Raw genomic sequence first — 19,670 nt, 5'->3', positions numbered from 1 at the left:
ATGCACCAGGGCACAACCGGCAGAAGAAAGACACACCAAGGGGACCTCTGGATGGGCCAACGTGGGAGGGAGCTCCAGAGGGGCCCAAGTTCCCTACAGCACCAGGCAGCAGCTGTGCACACCCCCATTCCTGGGGCTGGCTCTGTCCCTCAGAGTCTGTTGTCCCCTGAGGTGGGCACCCGATGGTGGCCAGAGGGAAGGCAGGTGAGGCACGAAGGGCAGCCCCAAGTTTTCACCCACCAGATGGGGCCGTGGACTAAAGTGCTAACATGTGGCTGAGCGCCCAACTCCATCCTCGCCATCACTAGACACCAATGGCTCTCCAACTCGGCTGCTTGCTAGCATCACAGGGCAGCCTCTGAAAACTATCATGGCCCGGCCACATCCCGGACCAATTAAAGTGCACTGAGGGTCGGGTGGCAGGAGTGGGGTGGCTTCCAAGGTCCAGCCCAGGTTGAGACCTGCTGCCGGAAGTACACAAGGAGAGGAGGGTCTGCCAGTCGGTGGTCAGAGCAGGTGCCTGGCAGAGGGCCCTCACCTCCCAAAGCACCCTCTAAGCCACGGTTTCTCCGCATTTCCCTTTCTCCAGGCTGGGGCAATGACTCAGGGCCCAGGATGTCAGGCAGGGGTGGGATTGTGCATCTCTAAGCTCCTTCCAGATGATTCTCCTGCCCCCTCCCCTGTAGGCGCGATGGAAGATCAGCCCTGAAAGAGGGAGGTCGGGGGTCTGGTGGGGGGGTAGAGCGTGGATCCCGCCCAGGCTGCTGGGGCTGAGGAAGGTCGGGCCTGCCTGGAGTGGGGGCTGGGGTGTAGGGGGCAGCCAGAGCCCCAGATGGGAGATGGGGTAGAGGGGGAGGGGTGCGAGACGAAGGAGGAAGGCAGCAGAAGTGAAAGGCATCAAGGATGAGCAAACCCGGGGCTGAGGCCTAGGGCTGTCCAGAGGCGGCACGACCCCCAGCTCTCACTTCCCCACCTTGGAGAGTGACCCCCACCCGCCCTTCTGGCCACAGGGCAGTGCTTCTCAGTCCCGGTTCTCTGACTTGCCTGGGCATTGCCCTCCCGCTGGGAAGGTAAAACCAGATGTTCCAACACCCCAGGCTGACTGATGCCGTGGGCCTGGGTGGGGCCTGGGTCTTGTGTTTCTGCTGCTCCCCAGCTGCTGCTGTTGGTCAGGGCCGGCACCCCGAGAGGCACTGGCTGGAGAACACTGAGGCTGCCTGGGCGCCGAGCAGCCCTCACGCGGTGTCAGGCGACCCCTGGGCGAACGCGGGCCAGTGCTCCTGCATCTCCAAATATATTCTTCTCTCTTTAGGGTTAAGACCAAGAGATGACTCCAGGGCAGACCAGAGCAGCCAGCTGTAATGTTTTAATACCTTCAAGGGGAGGACGCAGGAGAATCATCTGGAAGGAGCTCAGAAATGCACACTTCCACCCCTGCCCGACAGCCTGGCTGCGCAGGGCCCTGGGGGCTGCGTCACTGCTCAGCGTGGCCTGTGGAAATGTGGAGGGACAGGAGCCTGCTTCTCTGACTGGGGTACAGGGCTGAGGGAGGTGAGTGCCCCACGGACAAGGTGCTCCTCTGCCATGTGGGAGGGGAGGCGCAGCGGGTGCTTCCTTCAAAGGTCTGTGGGGGCTCAAGAGAAGACTTCACCGGGGGAGAGATGGGCCTGGCGGACAAGTGAATGAATCAGGCGATGAATGAGAAACAGGAAGGAGTTTGGGCAAAGGAGAAGAAAGGGACTTTATAAAAGAAGTACAAAAAGCCAGTAAACCTGTGGAAACAGATGAACTTTACTAGAAATGCGAATCATCATCAGGATCAGGTGTCATTTTCCACCCAGGCTGGCCAAGATGAGAAATCTCGCCAGGCCTAGGGGAAGGCAGGGCCAGGTGGAAGGGCATGGAAAGGGTGGAAGGGCATGGAAACGGGAGACCCCCTGGAGAGCAGCTGGAGATGCGGCTCAGGAGCTTTTAAAGGTACACGCTCTCCCATCTGCTGGTTCACTTATAGGGAGATTTTCCACAGAAGTAACAGCGAGCAAAGATTTGTGCCAGGATATTTATCTCACTAGGGCTTATGAATATGGGAAAGTGGTTACAACCTATTGAAGACTCAGAACCTCGACATGGGCCAGCCCTGGTGGCCTAGTGGTTAAGTTCAGTGTGCTCTGCTTCGGTGGCTTTGGCAGTGTTCCCAGGTGTGGACCTACACCACTCATCTGTCAGTGGCCATGCTGTGGTGGCAGCTTATATACAAAAAGAGGGAAGGTTGGTAGCGGATGTTAGCTCAGGGCGAATCTTCCTCAGGGAAAAAAAAAAAAAACCTCCACACAACAGAATACTATGTCACCGTTATGATGATGAGAAAGCTGTGGTCAGTGATGGAGAAAAATGGTCACAGATACAGGAAGAAACATTTCCCGCACAGCTTGGGTGGGGCGAACCCATTTTTGTAAAAGCACATGATTGCTTACGACCATGAATATGCAAAGAAAAAAGCCTGGAAGGACACGAACCGTGGTGAAATTGTGGGAAATCTGAACTTTCCTTCCTGCTTATCTCATATGAAATTTCTTATTTTTAAGGAACAAAGGTGATTCACATTATGAACAAAAAAGTGGTCAGGCTGGCTAGGTGTGGAAGGGCATTCCTGCAGAGGGAACAGTATCTGCGAAATCACAGGAGTGGAGAGTAGGGCATGTCTGGGAAATGACAAGCAGCTCGGTCCAGCCCCTGGAGGGTGAGTGGGAGTGCAGTGGCTGAAGGGAGGGGACAGTCCCCAGGAGACCTGGGTACACAGACAGTGGTATGGGCTTTATCCTGACCAGAGATGCATGGCAATGTGACAGAGCTGAGCAAATGGGCTGGAGGCTGGGGACTGAGTGGCCAGCATGACAGTCCGGGAGGGTGGAGGCTGGCTCCTGGTCCCCCGTGGGCCATATGGCATCTGGAGAGGGACCAGACAGCAGGACAGAGAGCAGGGCAGAGCTGCACAGTAAGGCTGGCTAATGATTGTGGACGGAACAGGCAGCAACAAATGCACGTCCCCAATGCGGGGGCTGGGGCCGGGATGGCAGGAAACACTCTGAATCTTGAGGCCAGCATGTCACACATTTCTGGCATCCCAGCCACTACCCAGGCCCTCATTCCCCCTGTTGCCAGTGCCTGGCCCATGGTCGGCACTCAATAACTATTTGCTGAGTAAATCAATGTCCAAGCTGATCTCCATTTTCCTCCAATCCCTACATTCATTCACTCACTCATTCAACAAACACTGATTATGGTCACATCTAGGGGATACAACAGGGCCTCTGTCTCTGAGAACCATACAGACCTACTGGACTAAAAAGTTCCAACTTCAGTGCAGTGTAGAAACCCAGGTGCAGGTCTGCCCAGTTGCTATGGGAACCAGGAAGAGAAGCGTCTAACACTGACCAGGTCAGGCCAAGGGAGGCTCCTAAAGTAAGCGGGCCTGGGCACTGGAGGCTTCTGAAGCAGGTGAGTGACAGGGTCACCTCTGGAGGGCTAGAGACTCCTCCGTGGTGAAGAGAGCAGTCTGGAGGGAGCACAGGCGGCCAGTTAAGAGGCTAGAGCGCTGTGCAGGCAGAAGACGATGTGGCCTGGTCTAGGATGGTGGTAGGGGACATGCAGGAAAAGGGATGGAAGCATCCAGAAGGATGAATGCCAGGGACACACGGCAGAGGTCATGCTCTGATTTCTGACTGGAGCCACAGAGTGCACAGTGGTGCCATCTGCGAGGATGGGGCTGCTGGGAAACAAGTGGCTGGCTCGTGGGAGAGTCAAGGTCAGTTTGGAAAACATTGCATTTGGGGGCTGAGGAGTCGCAGGAGGGCTGGCTGGAGGAGAGGCGGCAAACCAAGGGTAACTGTAAGCGGTGGCGCTGCATCCGCTCACCCCTGTCTAGGCTGAGGAAGGAGAGGCCTGGAATAACCGTGAGGACCGCCTAAGTCAATGGCTGGGAAAGAGCTGCAAGAGAGGCAGAGTGAGGCCTCTGAGGTGGGAGAAAGCCAGGGAGGGTGGTTCATGGAAGCCACGGGAAGGAAGCTTCTAGAAGGAAGATAAGAGAGTCGATTTGACAGCTCTGCGAATGGCAGGAGAGGAAGGACAACAGCTAGAGCAGTGGTTCTCCCTGAGGGGTGATTCTGTCCCCCAGGGGACACTTGGCAATGTCTGGGGTCATTTTCTGGTTTTCACAACTCGGAAGGTGCCATTGGCATCTAGTGGGTGGAGGCCAGGGGTGTTGCTGCTCCATCCTACAACACACAGGACACGCCCCGCCAAAGATTAGCCAGCCCCAAATGTCAACAGTGCTCCAGTGGAGAAACCCTGAGCTAGAGGAAGTCGGGAATCTCAGCAAGGATTCTTTACAGAGACTGGAGCACGTCTGAACGCTGGCGGGGCCATCTCGGAGAGACCCAGAGAAGTGGGTACTTGCATAGCTTGAGGTTCCTAGGACGCCAAGAAGGGAAGGGATCCAGGACAGAGGTGGAGATGGCTGTTATTTCCCTGTGAAGTAGCAGGCGGTCATCAGCTGAGAGCGAAGGGGGCCTGAGGGAGAAAAGGCACAGAAAAGGTTGTTGTGGGGCCGGGGAGAGCCCGGGCTGCGAGCTGAGCTTGGCTGGGGAGCTGACGCGACGGGACACCTGCCAGGATGTGCGACCCTCTCTGGGGAGGGCAGCCTGAGCTCGGCCAAGAGACAGCCGTTGGACGAACGCATCCACAATCCAGGTCCACCAGGGCAGTGGACTAAAGGACAAAGGGGCGGTGAAACATAAGGCTGTGGTCCCAGGACCAGCCAGCGAAGCTTCTAGACACTGGTGGCAGGAGGGAAAAAGAGAGAAGGCAGTAAGCTTGTCACAAAACTACATTCACTAAATTTAAGAACTGCTAGCAAGATGCCGAGCTGAAATGTGAGGCCAGGCCCACCTACTCCACAACTCCTGGTGCGCCACGCTTATCCTGCCCGAAGATAAGAAAAAGTTTGTTTCTGAACTGAAATAATTTCCAAATGACACTTTCGTTGCTTTTACAGGTTCTCAAAACCAGTTGTCTCCCGGCCAATCTCCCCAATCCAGGTGTTCCTGTCAACAGAGCTCACATTCCTCTGACAATCACAACAAGTGAACAGACAAAGACTCGGGTACCGTGAGAATGCCTGCGAACCCAGACTGCAATGCTCAGGAAGATGGAGGGTGCTGAAAATTCCCTTCCGCCAGAACGTAAAAGGACAAAGGCAAGACTTGTTAGCAGCACCGGAGAATTTCAAAACCTCTCTGAACAAGGCCTCTCTTATTCAGGATAGTCTCCCAGAACAGGAGAGAGAGAGTGGCTTCGAAAACATTCTAACGCTGCTCAATTTTGTGTATGATTGCAAGTCCCTCTTTAGAAGACGTTTATGAAATCAGGCTCTCAGAATTGGAAGGGTCCCTAAAAGACTTCTGAGTTCAAAGCCACCCTCAGATGAACGAATCCCTGTACAGCCTCCACAGCGGTCGTCCCGGGACAGGCACCTTCACGCGGCTGGCAAAGGCCAAGGCGACAAGCAGGACAACGGGTACATGGGGTTCAATATATTACTCTACTTTTATGCTAATTTGAATCGAATAAGATATTATTGTATTTCCAAACTAAAAATCATTTTTTACTCTCAAATGATTTTTCAGGGTAGGGAGTCACAGACCCACAGCCCAGGGTGGCAGCCAGAGCCCTCCCAGGGGGACTGTCCTTTCCTCAGCGCACCAGGGCAGACAGGAGGAGGGGCAGCAGACGACCTGGCCTTCCCATGTTTCCCTCCAGAGTCCTGGAAGCATGGCTCTCAGGACAGGGCCGCTCTGTGCGGAGGGCCTTACTGGGTACTGGGCCTCTGCAAACCCCTATGAGGCAGGCAGCACCAGGATGTAGGAGCCACCAGCCCACTTTATGGATGGGGACACTGAGGCTTGGAGGTCACACTTCGAGGGAGTGGGAGAGCGGGGCTTAGAGCTGGCCTGCCAACCCCACAGCCCGCCTGCTGACCCGCTCCCCGCCCCGCCGAGTCCAAGCGTGCTGCGTTTCACATGTTCAAGGTCACGGCCTGAGCATAGTCAGCTCGGCTCAAAGCTAAGGAGCGGTTGCCGATGGGGACCCAGCGCTCTGCGGTGAGCCTGGGGAGACAGACAGGGACGGGCCTGCCTGGGCTTGCCCCGGGCGGGGCACTGGCCAGAGTCCCTTCCACGCGTGGGGCCAGGCCAGGCCAGGCTGTCCTTCTTTGGTCCCTTCCAGCTCTCAGAGCCGTCCCCGTTTCTGGCATCTCCTCACTTTCCCTCCTCTCCCACCGTCTTCCTCTGTATGTGCCCTTGGTCTTACAGTGAATTTTCCCTCTTTTGGGAACCTATGTCCACTCCTACACCAAGCCGGTGGCAGAATAGAGCTTGAGATAAAAGTGAAACTCCACAGCCATCACCTCCAGGCTGCGGCCCTTCTGCCCCGAGGGACACTGCGGTCACAGGCCGAGAGGACAGAGCCTCGCAGACGGCCACGGGAGCCCCTTGACCCACACGGCCGGTGTCTTTACCTGCCACTTTGTCCCGAATAAGCTTTGCAGATTCAACTTCCCCAATACTGCTGAAGAGACTTCGTAACTCATCCTGGGTCATGTTCTGAGGGAGGTAGTTGACAATTAAATTCGTTCTCCCGATGTCATCCCTGCAGTCTTCGGCCATGTGGTCTTCATAACCATTAGACATCGTATTTTTAAAAAATCTGCGGAGGAAGAGAAAAGCAGGTACATTCCAGATGTTCACACTGCAGCCTATTAAGGCAAGATGAACGGCTGCCTTAGCATTTAGACGGTTCTCTTTCCAACACTACCAGTTCAACTTACGTCCACACGAGAACCTGCATGTGGAGGCTGCAAGCAGCTTTACTCGGAGATGCCCCAGCCTGGAAGCAACCAAGATGCCCTTCAGTGGGCGACTGGAGAAACAGTCTCCCCTCGTCTGGTCCATCCACACAATGGAGTGTTATTCAGTGATAAAAAGAAATGAGCTATGAGGCCACACAGACAGGAAGGCATCTTAAACGCACGACACTAAGTGAAAGAGAATAGCTTGAAAGGCTACACACGGTATGATCCCAATTATACGACATTGTGGAAAAGGCAAAAACTATAGAGACAGCACAAAGGTCAGTGGCTGCCAGAGGTTGGTGGAGGAAGGAAGAAGAGCTGGAGCACAGAGGATTTTTAGGGCAGTGAAACTGGTCTGTGTGATGCTATGTTAGTGGATCCACGTCGTTATACACTGTACGTTACCCATTACACATCACCCAACCCGCAGAGGTATCAACACACAGAGTGAGGCCTAAAGCAAACTGTGGGCTTTAGCTAAGGTCCATCAATACTAGCTCACTGATTACAACAAAACACCACACTCATGCCACCCCATGAAGAACAGGAGAAACTTCGTGTTGGGGGAAAAGGCCTACGGCACACTTTCCTCCCCACTTTTCTGTAAGCCCAAAACTGCTCTAAAAAATAAAGTCTAGGGCCTGGACCTGTGGCCTAGTGGTTAAGTTTGGCACGCTCCACTTTGGTGACCTGGGTTCCGTTCCCAGGCGTGGACCTACACCACCTCTCTGTGGGCATGCTGTGGTGGTGACCCACATACAAAATAGAGGAAGACTGGCCCAGATGTTAGCTCAGGGCGAATCTTCCTCACCAAAAAAAAATAAATAAATAATGTCTCTCAAAAACAAAACAACTCTAAGTTCAACCATTCCCACTGACTAGAGGGCTTCGAAGAAACCTGCAGACAATTTCAGCAGCAGAATTCAAACTCCTGTAAAAAGTGTGGGTCCTCTCTCTCTCTCTCGTACACAGAAATTTCTGACTCTTTCTCTCGTCTCCCCTTCTGTTACCAATGCAGCTGGACACTGAGGAGCCTGTGGTGCGTGCCTGAGCACCTCAACCAACCAGACCCCGTCTGTCCCGGAGCAGGCAGGCAACGGACCTTTGCACCCCATGTCCCAAAGGCCATAGCGACTGAACTGGGAGGGAGGTGAAGCTCTCTCTACCAGCTGGAGGAAGCTGGTCTCTAAAGTTTGCAGCTTTGGAATGCCTGCAGGCGCCTGCAGAAGTCTGCACTTGAGTGACCAGCGTCAGACAACACTGATGGCTTCACAGCAGTCCAGATCAGTGCAGCCGAGAGCACCGCCTGTGCTTCTGAAGGCACAACTCACAGTGGGTTTGCTCACACGCACAGCCGTGCGGCCGCCTCTTCTCAAATGGCCCCTGCCCCGGCCTCTAAATCCACCGGTGCTCACCCCCGTGGGGCTGAACGATATCGCTGAGGAAAAGGCCCTGCTGCCCATCGGCCCAGAGGTCTCAGGGCCAGCCCACTCCTTGCTCGGGATGCCGGCTGCCCAGCTCTTCTCTCATGCTTGAAAACCCAGTGCCCACTGTCAGGAGCAGTCAGCCTCCTGTAAAAAGCCAGCAGTTACATAAAAACCCGAACACATCTCCTGCCCAGCGAACCCCCCCAAGCCCCGAACCGCCACGGAGAGGGGAACTAGGTATGGTTGATCATTGCCTGCTGGAAACGCTTCAGGCCTCCTCTGCCGTTCTACTCTCTAACTTGTTTGGGACCGTACGCAACGTGCAAAATTAGTCTCATCTCCTAGCATTTCCCAAACTTTTTGGGAAACGTTCCATGCGCCCTGCTCTTTATAAAATAGGCTATGGCGTCAAAAGCCATAAAAGAAAGATTAGAAAGTTAGACTTCACAAGATTAAAAGCTTCTGTTGGCAAAAGGCCGCATAAAGAGATAAGCAGCAGACGAGTAGAAAACACTTGCTCCCTGTTATATTATTTAGATCGAAGCTTCTGCCCACTGGGGGATACTGGGCAGTGACTGGACACATTTTTGCTTATCACAACCGGGGGTGGTGGTGTGCCACTGGCATCTGGTGGGTGGAGGCCAGGGATGCTGTCGAACATTCCACAAGACACAGGACAACCCCCACGACCAAGAATTATCCAGCCCAAAACGTCAGCACTGGGAGGCTGAGAAAACTTGATTTAGGGCATCTGCAAATTAATAAGAGAAAAATGACATCTCACTAACAGAGAAGCAGACAAGGGATATGAGCTGTAATTAATAGATGCCGGCAATTCAAATGGCTAAGAAACCATGAAAAGAAGCTCAACTTCACGAACAATGAGGACAATGTGAAATAAAAAGAGACGCCACTCCCTGCCTGTCAGAGGGAATACAATCCAGGACGGATAAACTCCAGGGTGAGGGGTAAGAGAGAAACAAGCCCTGTACACCAGATCCGAAGGTGACAGGGTACCACCTTTTAGGAGAACTTGGCAGTGGCTACCAACATTTGTTGGTGGTGTTAGTAGCTTAAAATGACAAATGATCATCATTTCTCACAGCTCTATGGGTCGGCTGAGTGGCTCTTCCGGTCTAGGCTGGCTTTGCTGAATCCAGAGATTGGCAGGTGGCTATCTAGGCTGGGGCAGGACGGTCTATGACGGTCTTATTCACAGGCCTGTGACTGGCAGGCTGGGTGGCCGGGGACCCTCAGCTGAGGGAGGACAGGCCACCACGTGGCCTTTCATCCTCTAGAAGCTTGTCCCGGGTTTCTTCACACCGTGGTTCAGGGTTCCAAAGAGCAGAAAGAGAAGGCAAGGCCCAATGCTTAGCAGCTACTAACATCTTTAACGTCAATGCTCCCCTCTCGCTCAGCGCTGTAGGAATCTGTTCTGCAGAAACCATCACACATGTGTAGGGGAAGGTGTGAGAGGAACACACGACCCCACGGCTGGTAAAATAACGCCCTGGGTCGAATCGAAATCTGCACTGGGGGGATGGTTAAATACACACCAACGTTCAGGAGCGAGCACGGGACCACCAGCATTACAGGGTTTAAGGATGAGAAACTCTTGAGTCTGTTAAGCTGTCTGTAGCCGTGAGACCTTCCAATAGATCATTATCTCAAAAACCAACCAACCAACCAACCAAAACATCTGCTGACGCCTGAACCAAAGCACAAAGGTTAAGTCTGAGGAACTAAACGCACACTGAGGTTTGCTCGAAAGGCAATTTGGACATTTCCCTCCTGCCTCCCTTTTTTCTTGATCCCTCCCTCTCTTCACTCTGCTTCTGAGTTAGGCATCTACTCTTCTGCCTTCTCCCCTCGCCTGCTGTCACGGATGATGAACTGGGCAATAATTACCCAACCCTCATTATCCAGAGTGGGGTGTCCTGCCTGGTAACAAGTTAACTTTCTAAGACAAGGGTCAGCGAAGCATGGCCTGTGGTCAAATTCGGCCCCCTGCCTGTTTTTTTTTTTTTAAATCAACAAAAAGGTTTATTTTAGCGTGAATGACCTTACATTGTGACATGAGCACCGTTGACATTTTAGGATATTGCTTACACAAACAAAGACTCAAGTCTACATGACGATAAATACTCTACGGTGGCTTTCTGCTGTCACTGCCCAGGGGTTCCTCACTAATAACTGGTGGGAACCCCAAGCAGTGGGCCCAGAGATGGTGACGGCTTGGACCTGGTGGGCCTAGCTCGCTCTGGTCCTGCCTAGCTCTGCTGCTCCGTTCCAACCTCCACACATTCCTATCCCTACACTTGGGATTGCGTGTTTTCTTTTTTTTATTGCGGTCATAATAGTTTACAGCATTGTAAAATTTCAGTTGTACATTATTATTTGTCAGTCATCATATGTATGTGCCCCTTCACCCCTTGTGCCCACCCCCCAACCCCATCCTCTCTGGTAACCACCAATCTGTTCTCTTTGTCTGCGTGTTTGTTTATCTTCCACATGTGAGTGAAATCACGCAGTGTTTGTCTTTCTCTGTCTGGCTTATCTCACTTAACATAATAGCCTCAAGGTCCATCCATGTTGTTGCAAATGGGACGATTTCGTCTTTTTTATGGCTGAGTCGTATTCCGCTGTGTATATATAAACATATATGTAAGTACACACCACATCTTCTTCATCCAATCATCAGATAATGGGCACTTGGGTTGCTTCCACGTCTTGGCTGTTGTGAACAGTGCTGCAATGAACGTGGGGGTGCATAAGTCTCTTTGAATTGTTGATTTCAAGTCCTTTGGATAAATACCCAGTAGTGGGATGGCTGGGTCATACAGTATTTCTATTTTTAGTTTTTTGAGAAATCTTCATACTGTTTTCTAGAGTAGCCGCACCAGTTGGCATTCCCACCAGCAGTGGATGAGGGTTCCCTTTTCTCTGCAACCTCTCCAACATTTGTTGTTTTTTGTCTTGGTATTATAGCCATTCTAACACGTGTAAGGCGATATCTTAGTGTAGTTTTGATTTGCATTTCCCTGATGATTAGTGATGTTGAATGTCTTTTCATGCCATCTGTATATCTTCTTTGGAAAAATGTCTGTTCATATCCTCCGTCCATTTTTTGATTGGGTTGTTTTTTTGTTGTTCAGTTGTGTGAGTTCTTCTCCTGCCTGTTTTATAAATAAAGTTTTATTGGCACACAGCTACTCTCATTTGTTTATGTGTATTTGTGGCGGCTTTTGCACTACAGTGACAGAGTCGAGTGGCTGTGACAGAGACCATATGGCCCACAAAGATGAAAACATTTACCATCTGGCTCTTCACAGAAACAGTGTGCCGACCTCTGTTCTAAAATGTAAAAATAGAAAATTTCTAGGAGAAAATCTTTGTGACGCTGGGTGAGGCAAAGATTTCTTAGATACCAACCATTTAGAAGAAAGTGATAAACTGGATACCGTCAAAATTTAAAACTTCTGCTCTACGAAACACACTGCTAGGAAAATTACAATCCACAGACCTGAAGAAAATATTTGCAAATCCCATATGTGAAAGAGGACTTGTATCCAGAACATATCTTTAAAAACTCTCGAAAACTTAATAAGAAAACAAACAACCCAATTTAAAAAATGAAGACTGAAACAGACACTGTCCCAAAGAAGACATACGGATGGCAAATAAACACATAAAAAGACGCTGAACGTCACTGGTTATTAGGGAAATGCAAATTAAAAGCACGCTGAGATACCACCACCATTTAGAATACCTAAAATGAAATAAAATGAAAGCAAACAACAACAAAACAGACAATACCAAGGTCTGGTGAGGCTGTGGAGAAACCAGAACTTTCACGCATTGCTGGTGGATTCTAAGAGTGTTAGAGCAGTTTTGGAAAACAGATTGGCAGTTTCTTACAGTTAAATACACACCTACCACACAACCCAGAAATCCTACTTCTGCTCTTCACACAAGAGAAATGAAAACCTGTGTTGACAGAAAAACCTATGCACAAATGTAGCAGCTTTATTCCAAACCGCGCCAAAAGTGGAACCACTCAAATGTCTCCCAGCTGTTGGTGGATAAACTATGGTATACCACACAGCGGAATACTACTCAGCAGTCAAAAGGGATTACTACTGGTCACTCAACTTGTGTGAATGTCAAATACACTTTGCTGAGGGAAAGACACCAGACGCGAAGGCTACACACTGCACGATTCCATTCTGGAAAAGGCAAAACCACAGGGACAGATCAGCGGTTCCCGGGGCAGGGAGAGGGGGAAGGGCTGACACACAGTGGGAGCACCACAGAATATTTTTGTTTCTTGGGTGATGAAATTTTCCCACGTCTTGATCGTGGTGGTAGACACGTGACTCTGTATTTGCCAAAACTCACAGGAGTCTACACCAAAAAGAGTGAATTAAAAAATATGTTTAAAAGGACTTAGAAAGTGAACCTTTTGCATTGCAGCCCCGTTCCACAGCATGCTGGCTCCTCCTGACACACCCAGTCGAGGCAGGGAAGGCCTCTGTGGGCCCAGTTCTTGGGCAACTTGGCAACAACGGGAAAACCAAAACCCCAAGAGCACAGTTTCTCGGTACTTTGGGGCCACTCCATCCTGTTCTCTGGGTCCCTTCCCCTGACCTTTTCCAAACCAGCTTCTGTCGCCACAAGTTCCGACCACAACTGGGCCTTCATCCCCACCCAACAATCAATGACTCCCAAGCCGTGGCCACTTCTGGCCGTCTCGGGGCTCCCGGGTCCTGTCTCCTCTCCCTGAACGCGTCTCTCCACGTGGAAGTCCTGCAGACTCCTTGGGGTCAACACGTTCAGCCCCACCAAGCCAGCTTCCCCTTCTGGCTCTCCGTCAGTGGTATCACCATCCAGAGGTGACATTATGTTGCTCAGGATCAGTCTTCACATTGTGAATAAGTGGCAGGGCCAGGCCTCAAGCTGTCACTACAGAACAGTCTCCCAAGGACGAAACACAAGGCCCTTCTCGAGGGGACCCGCGCCTGCTCCCCACCCCTGACTCCCACTCCTCTGACTTCTTCCCAGCGTGCCACACACCTTCGTATTTCAGTGTCCTTGTTACGGCTGCTCCCTTTGCTGCCCTGTCCATCACCTCCCCCCTTACCTTTACAGAGTCCCCCAGGACAACAGGCTGCTCTAGTCCCAGGCCCCCGTACACCATTGGTGTAAACCTTTACTACGACACGAATCACTCACACTCAGAATTATTTGCTTTTCTCCCACATCACTGGGGAAAGCTTTGAGGGCCAAGGTTACATCACTGTCACCCAACAGTCCCCAGGCAAACCCAGGGTACCTGGCACACTGCAGGTGTGTCCCGCAGGCACACACAGCAGGAGAGGGGGACAGACGCTGGGTCTTAGGCTCACCCGGGAATCGTGTGTACCGGCTACCTTCTTCGACGTTAAAGCAGGGCAGATGGAACTGGACTGACGGTTATTAATATATTCAGTCTCTCACTCCTTTAGGATCATCCATCCCATCGCATCCCATCCCACAGAGTCAGTCAACTGCAAAAAGGAAAGCTGGTTTAGCACAGCACTTCCTGTCGGCTTGGAAACGCTTCCCGTAACTGGACTCACCATGGAGAAGTCCTGTTTGGGTATCTCTGAGGGTCTGCAGCCCTGTTGCACCATTTCAAACAATCCTGGCAGTTACTGTTTTATTTAGACAATCCTGGGTGACTCTGGCGATGCTGTTCATGTCAGTGGTACAGTCCTGTGCCACGGAACGACAGACCACATATATGATGGTGGTCCTGAAAGATTAGTCCCATACAGCCTAGGTGGGCGGTATACCTATCTATACCATGTAGGTTTGTGTAAATATACTTTATGATGTTTGCACAACAGAAAAACTGCCTAACGACACACGTCTCAGGATGTGTCCCTGTTGTTAAACGACGCATAGCGGTATAGCCACTACATAGAGAGGGAGAGAGATGTACATAAATGACATGAAGACACACAGAGCCGGTATTTGCCTAAGGCAGCGAGACTGGTTTCCATTAGGCACCATGAGAAGCTGTCGCATCTGAGAGTCACAGAGGACACTGTCTAAACTACTTGGGCCAGTGCAAAACTAGAACAGTCAAATATATCCTCAGGCTTAGCCCTGACACTTCACACATCAGATGATGGCGCCTGGACTCAATTACTGCTCAGGTCCTTTCCGGATAGAAAATTCTGAGTTCTTCAAGGTAATAGTCTTCGGAATGGAAGGTCACCCAGGAAATGCTCTGGTGCCAGAAAAAAGCCGAACACACCAGCTGACCCAATTACAGCGTCGCCGAGAGGCGAGCGCCCAGGCGGACAGCGCACCCGTTCCCCACTCGCCCCTTCCCACAGCCCATGGAGGGGAACGCTGCCGGCTGGGGCGGGCCCAGCCCCGTCCTGGCAGTTCCAGACCCTGGCTGAGCAGTCCGGGAGAGAGGCAGAGCAGGTGCCACCCGGCATCTGGCCCAGCCGAACCGCTCAGGGGCCGAGGGGACCTGATCAGCTCCACGGCCCTGTTAAGAGCCCCGGCTTCTTCCTGGCTGGTCAAGGCCACGGCAGGGCTCTCTCAGAACTACATGGCAACCTGGCATGGCAGGAGACACCCAGGGGCTTTGCGGTCTGACAGATCTGAGCTCCTGCACGAGCCCTACTGCTGACCGGCTGAGCTCGTGTGGGTAAGGCACGTCCTTTCCCGGAGCTACAGGTTCCAGGTCTGCAAACTGGGGATGTACAGCCTGCTTTGCAGCACCCACCTCACCACCCGCCTCCAGGCCCACTAAGGAACACTCCGGCCCTGTTCCCCTGCGACCCTGGAAACGATCCACACCTTCAATGCCATTTCTAAAGGGCCTGGATCTCATGAAGCCACGGGGTGGTTAGAGCAGCCAGGGCTCACACCACAGCACCCCACGGGAGGACCACGGGAGGTCTCATTCGCAGTTCCCTGCTCCACCCCACACCAGTGGCACCCTTCACCTTGGACCAATCAGCTGGCATCTTGATATGTTCGCTGGAGATTTGAACCCGATTCAAATCTTGTCCCCTTACTCCTACTTTGTTAACAAAATCAAGGTGAATGTGGGTATCCCCCCACCTCCCTGTCTCCAGCCACAAGCACCGTCCTCTCCTCTGCTCCCCTGAATTACTTCATTTGGTGGCACACGCACACCTGTCTCCCAAGCCACCCGTCTTACCCCTGTACCGAAGCAAGCACCAGGTTCCACCAGTTTCACGTCTGAGACATGTCTCACTCTCCCCCGTCTCTTGCCTTTGTCCTGGTTCGGGTCCCTGTCCCCTCTTGCCCACACCGACCTGAGTGGTCTCCCTGCCGCACCGTTATTTCAAACTCAGCCTCACTGAACCCAACTTGGTGTTTTCCCTCCAAATCACTCCTCTCCCTTCAGTTTTCCTGTTTCTCTGCCCCATGGCATCCCTCTTGCCTGGGGCATTCTGGACTGTTCCCTCTCCTGTGACTTCCTCCTCCAGCACAAATGCCTCTGTGAAGGATGGCTGGAGCCTGTCTCTTCCGAGCTTCCTTTAAATCCTTCCTTCCCCCAGCACAGACCAAGGCCCAGCCGTGTGCCAGGCACGGAGCAAGGCGCTGGCCGGGAGTGTATTAGATAAAGATGCAGTCTCAGTGCCGAGCCTCAAGGGCAGGCCTCTACCAGGCCACTCCCGTACTGCAGAAGCCTCTGGACTGGCCCACTGGTCCTGTCTCTCTCTCTCAGAAAAGCAATCCTCCAAGATCACCTCTGGACTGTGCCCAGGAGCCCTCCACCACCTGACCCTGGCACACTTTTCTAGATTGATCTCCAAGTGCACATTCTCGACCCTCTGCCTGGCCAAGCTGATCCAGTCAGACTTCCGGACCTCCGTGTGCTCTCCTCTCCAACGCACTGGGGCCACTGGCTGCACCTGCCCGCACCTCTCCACTCACGACGACCAGTGTGGACACGAGCTCTTTCACCACCAACCACCACCCAACCACACACAGGCATTTCTTTCAACACTCTCCCAGCGCTGTCCCGACCCACTGCTTCATCCTTTTGTTTGATCTCCGGCATCTGTCTTTTCGCCCCAATTCAGGTCATAAGTTCCTCAAGGGGGCAATTTCTTCCACTTCTCCCTACTCCTCGGTGACAATGAACAAGAGTTATGTTCCAGGTTCGCAATCTATAAAAGTGGGATCGTTGCCTTGGCCAACACACACTGAGGCTCTGAGTCGAGAGGGAAGGACAGTGGTTAGAGAAGTGAGTCTCCCCAACATGTCCAGACATGGACACTACCTTCTGCCACCTTCCTGCGTCACTGTCTCTAGACGCACACAAGAGCCTTCTACTCCAATGATGGGCTTTCTTGTCCACGTCCACGTTCTAAATTGCTCCTTCTTTGCCTTCACGGTTTCTCTCAGTGCCCACTCTCCATCTACCGGTCACTCAGGCAGAGACCCAGAATCGTCCACCGCCGTTCTCTCTTGCTCACGTCCCACACCTCAATACCCACCAAGTCCCTGTCTTTCACCCTCCAACTGTGTCTCAAACCATACCCCCTCTTCCCCAACCATGACAACCCGCGGTCATTTTTACAACTTTTCTTATCTAAAGGAAGGTAATTACCTCTTCACTGGTTTGCTGGCCTTCAGCTTGATCTCCCTCTAACTCTTCCTACTGTGTGCAGACCTGACTCCTTCATGGTGTGGACTAAGACTGCCCAGTAGACACCCCTGGCCTGGCCTTGCAGGCCCCCAGCCAAGCCCTCCGCACACCAGCTGCGTGAGGACAACTGCCACTCCTCATCTCACCTTTCTGGTCCCTGAAGGATAAGACCCCATGGCTCCCTGGGTAAACCGAGCTGTTCCCACCGCCACGCTTTTGCCTGAGCTGGTCCTGCCTCCGGGAAGGCCCTTCCCCACCGTCTTTGTCTGGCTAACTCCTCCCCCTCATGCCTGACCTCCTCCAGGAAGCACTCTGTGATCTCCCTTGCCCACCAAAGCTAGGTTATGGTGCTTTTCCTGTGCATCTGTATCAGCCAGTTGTAACCATCACCACATGCACCAGAGTGGGCTAAAACGGTCCACACATACTCTGTAACCACCACTGCTTCCCCAGAGCCCAGCACGGGGCCTGGGACACAGCAGGAGCCGGGAGAGTTGGTTAGAGGCGGGAAGGAAGGCTCACTTCCCCTCTGCAGGCTGGTTTCCTCCCGTCTTCTGCGGACCCAAAGCCTCTGGCGGGCCTCACTGCCCCACCACTGCCACCTAGGGACCAAAGGAGCTAACTGCACTTCTCTCACCATCCAGCATCTAACTCGATTCAGTAAATTGAATGGGACAGCGACACAAACCAGGGAACAGTTGACTCCTGTGGGGGTGGAGTGAGCACTGAGCTGGGCCACACAGCAGGAGGAAGAGATCTCTGGGTGGAGGAGAACAGCACTGGAGGCAGTGGGAGCAACAGGCAGAGAGGGTCGGAGTGGAGCCTGCGTGCAGGCGAAATCAGAAACGCACGGAGGGTTTGAGTATGCAAGACCTGGAATCCCAAACTTTGGCTTTTAAGCCACCTAAACAGGTAAAAAAAAATTAACTTGTTTTTTTGCCACCCAAGGACTTTTAAATCAGGAGTGACACGATCAGATCCGTGTTGATAAAAGACAACTTTGCTGGAGTGTGGAAAGAGGCAGAGAAGGGAGGCAGAAAGCACGTGAAGCAATAAAACGAGCATCAGGAAGACAGCATTTTCATAATCCTCTTGTGTTTCACTGGCTGCCACATGACCTCAGACTCGACACATTCGAACTGAAATTCTGCCCCTCAAAACCAGCGCTCCAACGTAAACTTTACTTATTTCCACGTTTTGAGATGTTCAGAAATCTTGGCCTCTTTGTGGACCTTGAAGTCACAGAATCTTATAACAGATCCCAGCACAGAGCTTTGCACACAGAAGATGCTCAAAGATAACTTAACGGAATTCTTCCTGGGGTCTTCTGGACCCTTGTGATTATAACACTGGTAAAACCCAGTGATTCAGAGTAAGGACTCAGAGGGACCTGCGTTCGAATCCCACCTCCATCACTTCACTGTGCAAGACGGGTCTTAGCCAGCAACCCATCTAAGCCTTGGTTTCTTTGTCCCCAAAATGGAAATTACAACAGCACCTGCCTCAAGGGCTGGAGATAAACATCTGTGAAGTGTCAAGCACACAGAGAATCCTCTCTAAATCCTGGTGACTATTTATAACATCATTTATTCAGTACCCACCATGCACAGGCCCTGCAGAAAGCTACATCCTTAAATCGGCCCAGCAGTATTCTCGTCCAGCCCATTTCACAGATGGGCAAACTAAGGCTCCCACAGTTGAGGTTGGATGCCGAGGCGTCGGAGATGGGTTGGCGGAACTTTGAGTGAAAGATTATTTAGTCCGGTGGCGGCTGTCACACGTGTATGTGTATGTACGTGTGTGTGTGAGATACTTCTGTCAATGTCTGAAGACATTTTGGATCTTCATAACTGGGGGGGCGGGGATGCTGCTGGCATCTAGTGGGTAGAGAGCAGGGATGCTGCCCAACATCCCACAAGGCACAGGACAGTCCCCAAACCCAAGAATTATCAGACCCAAAATGTCAGTAGTCCTAAGGCCGAGAAACCCTCCTCGAGTCCCACCATCCTCCCCATCTTCCCACTTCTGGAGCACTGGCCGGCCGGATCCCAGGTGAATACTTTCAGAAAGGGGGGGCTCTGTCTCTCCAGGGGCAGCGCCTGCAGAAGTTGTTCCCCGCCTGCCCTGCACACAGTAGGTACCAGAGCTCATCTGGATAAGACCAGCAGCAGAGGACGCCGGAAAAGGAAGAGCATCCATCCCCCATTGTTCAATAGCTTGCAGTTTTATGTTTTCAACACACACACACCTTTTACACATCCAAACGTCCCACGCCCCAAAAACAGCTTTGTTAGAGATGGCGTCCAAGAAATCTATCTATTTTCCAGGACTCTCATGCCTGCGGAAGGGTTTGCACACTTCTACAAGGACCTCGGGGCAGCCGCGGTCCCCTGACAACGACCACAAAAGAATCTGGAGGATTCCCCAGGGGAGCGAGCCCGTGGGCCGTGACCCCTGCGCGCTGAGGGCGCTCGCCGCGCTCCCCCGCCTCTGGCCCCGCTCTCCCGCCCCCAGATCGCCAGCTTCCCAGCCCACCGGGGCCCCGGCCGCCAGGCGCGTGCCCACGCCGCGTCCCCCTCGCCGCCCCTCGCGGCGGCCGAGGAATCCGGCCCGGGGCCCGTCGCCGGCGCCCACCCCGGCCGGCCCCCGC

The 19,670-nt window shown here is 52.7% G+C and overlaps 1 protein-coding gene across 3 annotated transcripts in view; it reads right to left on the bottom strand.

Annotated features, from left to right (window-relative positions):
• The window catches only part of ELAVL1 (ELAV like RNA binding protein 1), a 35,251-nt gene that overhangs the window by 15,023 nt on the left and 558 nt on the right, over nt 1-19,670 (bottom strand). The window contains exons 1-2 of one of the 3 annotated variants that reach the window (XM_046685431.1): nt 15,560-15,577; nt 6,575-6,762 (exon numbers count right to left, since the gene is read on the bottom strand). In XM_046685431.1, the coding sequence (XP_046541387.1) occupies nt 6,575-6,746 (172 nt within the window). In that variant the 5' untranslated portion in view covers nt 6,747-6,762; nt 15,560-15,577. Of the gene's footprint in view, nt 1-6,574; nt 6,763-13,739; nt 13,761-15,559; nt 15,578-19,670 lie in introns of those variants that run through there. The other 2 variants (XM_046685430.1, XM_046685429.1) reach the window with 2 other exon arrangements.

Source organism: Equus quagga, chromosome 14 (genome assembly GCF_021613505.1).
Source record: "Equus quagga isolate Etosha38 chromosome 14, UCLA_HA_Equagga_1.0, whole genome shotgun sequence".
Taxonomy (NCBI): Eukaryota; Metazoa; Chordata; class Mammalia; order Perissodactyla; family Equidae; genus Equus; species Equus quagga.
The sequence above is the reverse complement of the archived record's forward strand: the minus strand, read 5'-3'. Positions and strand labels throughout refer to the sequence as shown.